General features: G+C 46.9%; 1 protein-coding gene across 1 annotated transcript in view; it reads left to right on the top strand.

Moving 5' to 3' along the window:
• Positions 1-9,420: 9,420 nt before the first annotated feature.
• LOC103276051 overlaps positions 9,421-9,829 on the top strand; it is an 8,244-nt gene continuing 7,835 nt past the window's right edge. Inside the window, exon 1 of the mRNA XM_021706334.1 lies at positions 9,421-9,813. Coding sequence (XP_021562009.1) covers positions 9,421-9,813 — 393 coding nt within the window. The remainder of the gene's footprint in view (positions 9,814-9,829) is intronic.

The raw sequence follows: 9,829 nt of genomic DNA, 5'->3' as shown, positions 1-9,829 counted from the left end.
AGGAGGGAACCCTAGCCCAGGCAAGTAGAACAGTGTAGGAAGCAAAATCAGGAAGCCTCCCTGGAAGAGGTGATGCTTGTGCTCAGTTTCAAAGGCTGAGGAGGAGTTAGCATTTAAGGTTAAGGGCTGGAGCATTTGGGCAGAGAAAAAGACAGGTTAAAAGGTCAGTTTTGATCTCCAGGGTACAGAAGAGCAACATGCATCAACAGGGCCATTGTCTTGCTTCTTTCCTGTTCCTTCCACTCTTTTCATTTCTCTCATGCATATCATGACACCTACTCACACCCTCTTTTCTCCTTCCTTCTCTTTCTCTTCCATTCTCTGTAGATATGGAGAAGAATAGGATTAGCAAGTTCATGGGCTGGTGAGGGAGCTGAAGAGAAAGGCAGGATGATGAGTTTGAGAAGGGAGGAGTGTGCCATGTGGCATAGCAGCCCTCCCCTCCCCACCTCAACGGAGGGTACCGCTTCCTCTGCAGCCCTCCCAGGGGGCTCAGCCCATCTCTGAGCCCCACTACTACCTCTTCTACCCTCTTGAAAAGACTCTGTTCCTTTGAGGTGCATAGTACCCATCCACCGCCCCTCTTTGTCACCAACATCCATGGATTCATGGCCACCTCCCCTCCCCACCACTGAAGCCTTTGGCATCCAGTTCACTGTCTTCCACTCCAGCCCAAGACTTGAATGGAATCAGCTTATAACACCTTGGCCTCTCGACACCTTGAACTCATCTCCAAGTATACCTTTCACTTCAATCACCTGCTCCCATGATTGCATCCTGGGCCCCACCGTTAGCTGGGACTGCGACTCTCTGAAGTCAGGAGTTTAGTCACCCCACTCCGTAATCACAATTGCATCCCAGCTCAAATGCTTTTTGTCTCCAAGTATGCCCATTCTCTGACTGCATAAATGCCATCAGTCCACCGGTTCTATTCCTCCCCCTAATAGCCATAGCCTAGCTTCACTTTCTACCTGGCTTAGATTTACCGATATCCTTAATCCCTTTGCTTCGTTGTCCTTAAATCATCCTCAGCTCCTCCCTTTCCCTCATCCTCTGTAGCTGATCAATCATCAAGTTCTTGTGAACTTCAAGTATCTTTTCAGATCTTTTATGTCTTCCAATCTCCACTCACCCCTCACTAGTCTGGGCTGTCAGCATCAGTGTCCCGGACAACTGCAAACTCTCCAACCCCTCTTCTTCCAGTCTTTCACCCTCTGTAATCAGTTCCCCCACCCAGCAGCCTCTGTGTTTTATTTTAATGGAAGTCAAATCAATGGAGCTATCTCCCTGCTTAAACCCTAGTCCTTCAGAATGGCTTCTTGGATGGCATTCTTGGAATGGAATCCAGTCTCCTCCACAAGACTTCAAGCTTCATAACCAGGCCCCTGCCTATGCCTCAGGCCTGACCTTGTACCATGTCCACTTCAAATTCTTCTCTCCAGCCACTGAGTTCCTTCAATAGTTGACGTTCTAACCTGAGGACAGCAGGTTGCAGAAGAAAAGCCTTGGGCAGAAGTGAGTACTAGTCTAGCTCTCCTGTACCCTTGCTTTGTAACATTGGGTTCTTCCAAGGATAACACTGTATGAATCAAGTCCTAGTTTGTCTAATTTCCTCATCTTCAGGGATGTCTTTCCTCCTTCCAGCAGAAAGAAGATAAAATTTGGAGCACAGATTAGGAAAGGTCCTGTGGACATTTCTATCTCTACCAATAATTATAAGAATAATGATAGTGAATGTTTGTTGAATGCGTGCTATGTGTCAGATACCGGGCCAAGCACTTTCTATGCATGACTCATTTACTTCACCCAGAACCCTGTCAGATAATTCCCATGGGCATCCTGTTTTATGGAGAGATTTTTTTTTAAACTGCATCTCAAAGGGATTACAGTAACTCGATAGAAACCTCATAGCCCATGACTGAGAGAACCAAGATCTGAGCTTGCATCATCCTGGAGTCTGAGGCATCCTCTGAGTTATTCTGCTATACTGAACAACTAGATGGGCAGGGGTAGATACCACTTCTTGGAAGTGTTTTAGGGAAATGTGGGTTTCAAACAATAACTGCTTTTGGAGGGTCTCAGGTAGAATGATGCGTATCTGTACTTTTTAAATTAAGAATCATCCCAGTTCCCCGAACTCTAAATCCTAGCTTCAAAACACAGAAACCACTCAGAGCATCAAACACTTTCCTCAGTAACAGTTCTAATCTATTTGCCTTCAGGCCCCCAGGTTGACCTGAACAAACATATCTGTGTATATTTCCTTGGCAGCACACCCAATACCTTCTTCTCTCTGTGTGTTTCTGATTGAAGCAGGCTCCAGCTATTCAAGACCTTCCACTTTCATGCTCTCAATAACTGTGAGAAATTTCCAGCCATCCCATAATAGAGACATGGCTGAAGGTAGTCAGAGAGTGCTGGTTGAAGATGAAAGAGAGAAGGTTTGAAGCATCTTACTGACCCACTAGATGCCTCAGACACTCTTGTTGGGCTTTAAGAAAGTAGAGGGAGGGTGGCTATGAGAGATTAAGTCACCTCTCAACCACCCATCACTCCTCCACTCACTCACCCACTCATTCACTCAACAATTGAAGTGACGACCAAGTTCGTAGCATCATGTTAGGTTATAATGGGTTCCAGAGAAGTATGAGACAAATTCTCTGCTTCAAGGAGCTTGTTGTCTAATGGGGAAGACAATAAATGCACAATTGAGAGATTAGCATTATGCATTAAGATAACTCCTCACAGAAGACTGGCCACAGGAAAGATTTTGTCACAAGTCATCCAGGGTAATCCCAGACCTGCAGCTATACACGTTGCTCAAGGAAAAATGTATATGGAAACATAGATCCACTGTGGAAGCACTGCCATCCTCTGCTTGGGTACCTGGATACTAGTTTCTGCTCATCCATACACTTCTTTTGCTGACTCTGCCATTAATGAATGAAAGAATTGAGGGAGCTCAGAGTTCCAAAATGGAATAGCAGAATACCTGCAGTGCCCTCTGGAATCTCCTACCGTCACTAAGCAGTGAGCATTTGCAACTGGCCAAGATAGCGCACATCAGTTACATAAGAGTCCTCCCCTCCCAAGGAAGGATTCATAGACAAAGAAAAAAGCCAATGAGCGGGAGTAGCTGTCTGGGTTGGAGCATCCCAGGACAAGAAGCTATTGTGTTCCATCTTTTTTCCTCAGGAAGGACCATACTTCATCCAACATCATGATGGCATTTGCTCCTGTCATTAATGACCCCAGAAGATGGAAAGTGCATATCCCTGCTAGTTTTGGAGTTATGCTCAGTGTCAAGTTCTTTGACCCTCTGATTCTGGGAAAAGAAAGTCTCCTTGACTTCATACACTGATACGTTTTCTTATTTTTTGTTTTTAATAAAAAGTGGCCTGTGGCAGAGGGCACCATACCATGTGGTACTGCCAATCAGGAAGGTGCCAACCATAAGGAAGCAGGTGAAAGACCTGGGAAAACAGGAGGAAAAATGAAACCATGAAAAGCCATCACCAGGAAAACCAAGGCCTCTTCCTGGTCTATGTGGGATGAGATGGGAATGAATTGAGTCACACTTAATTCAAAGGAAGGACAAGCAACTTGAACCCCTGTCTCAATCAAGATGAAGAAGAGTTTTGATGTGAGCCAAACAATTTTGGTGAAGATAAGTGGAGAGCATAAAAAAGAAGCGTAAGCTTGAATTTTGTAGGGAAAAAAAGTTTTTAGAAACATAATGTCAGAGATGTAAAATCAGGTGCTGAATTAGTGCAAAAGACAACAGCTGAAAGGGCTGTTTCTTACCTGATAACAGCAGTAACAATCATTATAGTCAAGACCTATGGAATGCTTACTTTTGCCAGGTCTCTTTCATATATCTTTCTTCTATTGCCTTAATTGCTGTAACCAAATGAGGTTGGTATTAACATCCATGCATAGAACAGAAATCCAAGATGCCAGAGGTTATATCAATCTGCTCAAGGTCACGTAGCTAGTAAGTATGAGAGTCAGGATTCAAATACTAGGAGTCTAATTCCAGAGCCCACTAGCTTGACTACCATACTGTGGATTTTGAATGGTTTAAATAAAGGGCTAAATATTAGTACATGTCATTAATGAAACTTATGGCGAGGTTCAACAACAGGATGGACATCATCTAGCCTATTACAGAACAAGCACCATTCATTTGGCCCTTCTAATGGAGCCTTCGGGGCTGTTAAATCTTAGGAATGCCAATCTATCAGGCAGCATATACATAATATTTTAGGCCTGAAAAAAACTGACATGCAGGTTCAGTGCCCTACCCAGGGACACCCAGGCCTCTCCACTCTCTGTCTACCAGAAAAGCACTGATCAGTTACTTTCTAAAGACAGCTCTCACGCATCACTCTTGCATCTGGGCAGGATCCCAGGCCATCTTTGTAAAATCCAGCTGTGTCTTGGTGATGCAACAAGTTTCCCTCCCATAAGAATACGAAGGCAACCCCCAAGACCTAAGTGTAGGGAGAAGTCTGCCTTCTGTCCTTCAGACAGTTCAGCTCACCTCAAAGAGATGTGGGACAAAAGGGACCGTCGTCATAGTTCCAGACTGGCTTGACAGATGATCCATCCACGCCTCCTCCCCTGGTCCTCTTCCCTAGGTTGGAAGGCTCGTTGACCCGGCCTCCCTCCTGCTACTGCCTCTCTCCTCTCTGTTCCCATGGGTTGCTGAGATGCATGCCCAGTGCATTTCATCCAAAGGGGGCCAGATCCAGATTAGAACACTGCTTCTTCACTGGTCCTCAAACTCAAAAATCTCAAGAAGTTATTCCATTCATCCTTCTCCCCCTGCTGTCTCCCTCATCACTTTTCTGCCCCACTCCCATTCTCTAAAGAAGTACCACCTTATCCCTACTCCCCTCCCTTTCTTATTCTTTATATTCACTGTCCACTTACCTTTCTAAGCCTACCCTTCTTTCTTGGCAAAATGGGGCTGATGCGGGTTCCTATTGCCCAGAGTTGTTGGAGGATTGGGAGTTGAAACGAAAACTACATGCCAAGTGTCAAGCATAGTGCCCTGCACACAGCAAGTGCATGATAAATGCTGATTGTTATGCTGATGAGGCCAGAGAGGAAGGGACTGGTAAGCAGGACTACTTGTCACAAGGAAGCCCGTGAGTGAGCCACTTTCCAGGACCAAGGGTTCCCTGGAGCTGCCAGTGATGGCACTGCCTGGGGTACCAGGAAGGAGAGGAGGCAATTATACTGTGTGGAACAAAAATAATTTCATTTCTAATGTCTTTCTCCTGCTGGGCCTCTTAGAACCCAAACAATAACAATGAGGTGGGGGGGCGGGGAATGAGAAGGGCAGGCCTGTCCTGAAGGAGCCCAGTGACAAAGGAATGAGCCCCAGGACTTGCTTGGCTCCCAGACACTACATGGGAGTATGGTTGAGGCCACAGCTGCAGTTCTGTGCCGAGCGGCAGTTCCCTGGAAAGATGGACTCCGAGGTTATCTGCAGGGTTGTTGATGGGGCCCCTGGGAGCCCAGTCTGACTAACTTCCCTAGCCATCCTCTGTCTGGGAACAAGCTCAGAGACCTCCAGGGAAAGCCAGGTGTCCTTCCTCCTACCTCTCCCTGTCCCTGAAGACAGCAAAGAGTTTTTTTGTCTCCTCCTAGAAAAAGTAAAAGATCCTTGCAGGTGCCATCAGATAATGACAAAATTGCCCAAACTGCACTAAGCTGATGCTCCTCTACAATGCATATTTAATACCAGCCTCTTCCATGGGCTCCTGAGGTCTGCTTCTCTTCCCCTCTCACCTCCACACACTGCCCCATACTCTCCCAAAGGCCCCCAGCTGCCTCCAGGCCTGTGAGTTTGGAACACTACAGCAGCATGGCCTCTTCTATCCAGGGGAGGAAGGAGTCCCCAGGCCCCAGTGCGTCATCTCTGACTCCTCCCTATACACCGGAGCCAGCAGGGGCCCCGGCACCCCTGCAGAGAAACATTCCCATGCATCCTAGAAAGAGAAGAGGCTTCACCCTCCAGGGGCATCCTGGCTGCCAAGGGTATGGACGTACCCACTTAACAGATTAAGGTGAAAGGAACAAGAAGAGAGAAATGTGCAGTTCAGCAGGCATGTTCCTCTCCTTTCTCTAGACCCAAACTAAAGCAAAGCAAGTGGCTGAGTTCTGTGGTTTTATTACTCTACTAATCCCCATGTACTGACAATATAATCAAGCTATTTCCCCAAACCTATGCGCTTAGACAATATGATTCTATTGCTAAGAAAATAACAACAAAATCTTCAATTATATTGGGGTAGGAACAGGTGAGAGTCAGGGGTATAATACTGGATTTCAACAATATTTGAGTAATTTAAAAGGCTGGAAATAATATCAGTCTACCACTCAAAGTTGGTAAGTAAGCAATTTGCACATCCTTAGTAGCTTGTTTTGTATGCTGGAATGCTGGAGGGCTTCTATATAATCCTAAATCCAAACCTTGGATTCCTCCCTGGACCATACAATGCCATATTGGAGGTGGGGGGAGGGGAGATGGTGCAGGAGTTCCCCCAAGTAAGAGGTGGCCACCTACAAAGCGGGAGGGCCTGCTGAGAAGCAGAGCCAAGCTGTATCCTTTCTGCTGCCCATGGTTTCCAAGTGTTTTTTATATGCAGGAGGTTCCTCTGCTAAGCAGAGCTCCTGGCAGGATGGAGAAGCTTTGGTTGTTGAGTCCTATCCTGGTTCCCAAAAACTAGAAAGTTTACACCAATTCTTTATAGGAGAGCTTGAATAACAGGAGAAAGATTACCACATTTCTAGACTAAGGAAGCAGTTGCCCTGTGTGGAATCAAAGGCATTTAGGATGACCTTGGAGGAACTCAAATAATCCAAGGACCTAAAGTTCTGTAAACTATGCAAATGACTAGGTTGCTGCTGTTCAAAGTTCTTTGTAGACCTCAAATCTAAGGTTATGATGAGCTGCTGATATACAACCTCATTCTGGGAGAGACTGTAAATATGGTTCTGGGTACTGGTATTATAAAACCTCAACTTTGACTCTTCTCCCCCTTCCCAGGTGCTGAAACACCTTCATGGCTGGAGATTTGTAGGTATTAAGCCACAAAGGAGGGAGAAGTGGGGAGTGGCCAGGCAGAAAATATGAGTCATTAGAAGGGGCAGGGTTGGTTAAAGGAGGACTCATCATACCTGTCTCTCCTGGGCTATCCATGCACACACATATACACACACAGTGCTCTCTTCACAGCTATGCTTCTTCCTTAACCCCAAAATGCAGCTCTCACCTGCAGGGAAGCTGGAGACAGGACAGCTCTCTCCAGGCAGAATCCACAGGTCTTTCCCCTTACACTTGTTTATGCAGAGAACTGTGACCTCTCGGACCAGTCTGACTTCAGCAGGGCAATCTCAGGAGTATAATAGATCGTATTTCTGATGAGACCCCAAGTTCCCCTTTGGTTCCCATAGTCTAACAGGAGGAACAGAAGGGTTTCTCTCAATGTCAGGTTCTCCTACATCATTCTCCAGATTCTAACAGCACATTCTAGGCAGAAATAATCCAACCTTGCAGGTGACGGTAGAAGACTGACTAGCCCACAAGCATCGTGACTGGCCTTTTCACCCCTACAAGCCTCCTTGCTTATGGAGCACAAGAGCCAAATCAATACAGCTAATATGTCACTGCCAGCAGGGCATGGGTGGCTACCAGCCTTGGGGAGCATGACGTGCTACTAGACTGAACTAATCACTCCTTGGCATTTCAGGAGCAGTTAGGTTAACAGATCACAGCACATGCATAATGAAAGACAATAACTCACCCAGAGGGGAGGGGAGGGGAGGAGGAACACACTGAGCTGGTCCACACAGGGGGGCAGTTAGTATTTACAGAAGTCAACCTGAAGCCATATTGGTGATTCCCAAAGGGATCTAAATTCTCTTTGAGAAAGAAGAAACACCCAGGATTCTGGGGGAGAGGAGATTGGGTTGCACCCTTAATTGCAGCACAGGGATTGAGTCAGGGAGATGGTCCTTCCACCCACAGTCCCACACTTGAAGAATGTAGCAGGTACAACTTCAGGAGACACAGGGAGAGATTGAAGACCCTGCTTCTATAAATTTAAAATTTATGAGATTTAGGAATATTTCAGCTATCAGCAAATGGTTGCCAAAGCATGTGATTCTTTTAACACTTAAAAATGCATGTTTAACATTTTCAAAGGATTTTCTCTGCTAGAATACCTGCTACCAAGTTTATGTGAAATAAACTTGCTTTTAAGTTTCGAGGTAAAATAAAATAAGTGTATACAGACTCTCTAAGAAGTCTCAATTTTTTGAGAGGTGATTTCCTAATTCAACATACATATGAATCACCCAGAAATACTGTTAAAATATAAATTTCTGGGCCTCAGCTTAAGAGTCTCATTCAGCAGTTTTCAGGGAAGATGCAAAAAACATGCATTTTTAACCAGCTTCTCAGGGAGTTCATTAAAAAAGAATGAAAGAAAGAAAACCCTAGAGAAATGCTGTCTGGGCCTCTATAACAAGCCAGAATCTCTCCATTTTCCATCACCTTTCACCCTCTGTGCAGGGAAGGCAGAGGGAACTCAGGGTGTTCTTTTTTAAAATTTTTATTTTATTTTAAAGATGTGGGGCACAATTCAGGATTATGTATACAAGTTGTCTTCATACAGGTAAAGTTTGGGCCTATCTTTGGTCCCCACTTTCCCTGGTTTCAGGTACCCTTATTAATGTCATGTGCCCCCCCCCCACCCCAGGCTGTTTCCAGCTACTGCCAATCTCAGGGTGTTCTTTAAGAGACCAAGGCTGGGACAACCCTTGCCCTCATCTGGCTCCAGACCTAACCCTCCCAACCCTCTCCCCTGTCAGATGTCTGAGTGCAGAGATGGCATCAAAACCCCTGGAAACAAAAACGCAGGGAATTTTCAACATGATGAGGGAAATCTAAGGCAAGGTCTGGGACCCAGGAAACCAGCTTGCTGATTCTCTTGAAATTAGTCACACTGACCGTGGTCTTGCTCTCTCTCTGCCCACCCTCATCAAACAACAGCAGGGGAAAATATGTATGTAGTCCTAATGCTGCAGGATAAATCAGGGATAAGTACGAGTCCTCGCATCTTGGGGGTGGGGGAACCTGGGGTGGAGAATCAAAACACCTAGTTCCTTAGGGAGGAGCAAGGATGAGCCTAAAAGGTTGTAGCCTGGTGGAAATCCAGAAACGTTTGGACCTGCACAAGGATCTGGAAAGAACCCACAAAGTGCTTTGCGCCTCACCCGACCCTGGAACCAAGAACACAAAGTAGTGGGGTGCCCGGTGGGGCAGTGCGACTTGCTCAGGCAGCCTGCCTGTGGCTGACAGCAAGGGCCTGTCCCCAGGGAGCTGCACTGCTATGACTCGTGTCCATGGCGAAGCCTGTTGTGTGGACGCGCACGCACCCTCTTACCTCTGCTCTTCAAGAGGAAGCACTCACAGGGTCCCCGCCACAGACAGGGAGGGGGAAGCGCGCCGTCTGGCGAAGAGAGCTGCCTCTGGCCCCCGCACACCGCCCCAGCGGGGCCCTTGGTCCATTCCAGAGCCGGACAGTCCCGCTCCGCGACTGCCCCCACTGCCACCCGCACGCCCAGGTCGGGACGGACCTGCAGCCTCGGCCTCCTTGCCCGCGTAGGTCTCGACCCCAGAGAAGGCGCCGGAGCACGAGCCTTCAGGACCAAGGACAGCGGCGACCCCGGGAGTGGGAGACGAGAGCCAAAGCCGCCTCTCCCCCATCCTTGGCTTCTGCTCTTAGAAACCGGAAAGTCTCGGGTCACACAC

Source organism: Carlito syrichta, unplaced genomic scaffold, assembly GCF_000164805.1.
Source record: "Carlito syrichta isolate Samal-C Ts95f unplaced genomic scaffold, Tarsius_syrichta-2.0.1 Scaffold115681, whole genome shotgun sequence".
Classification (NCBI taxonomy): Eukaryota; Metazoa; Chordata; class Mammalia; order Primates; family Tarsiidae; genus Carlito; species Carlito syrichta.
This window is presented reverse-complemented; position numbering and strand designations above follow the sequence as displayed.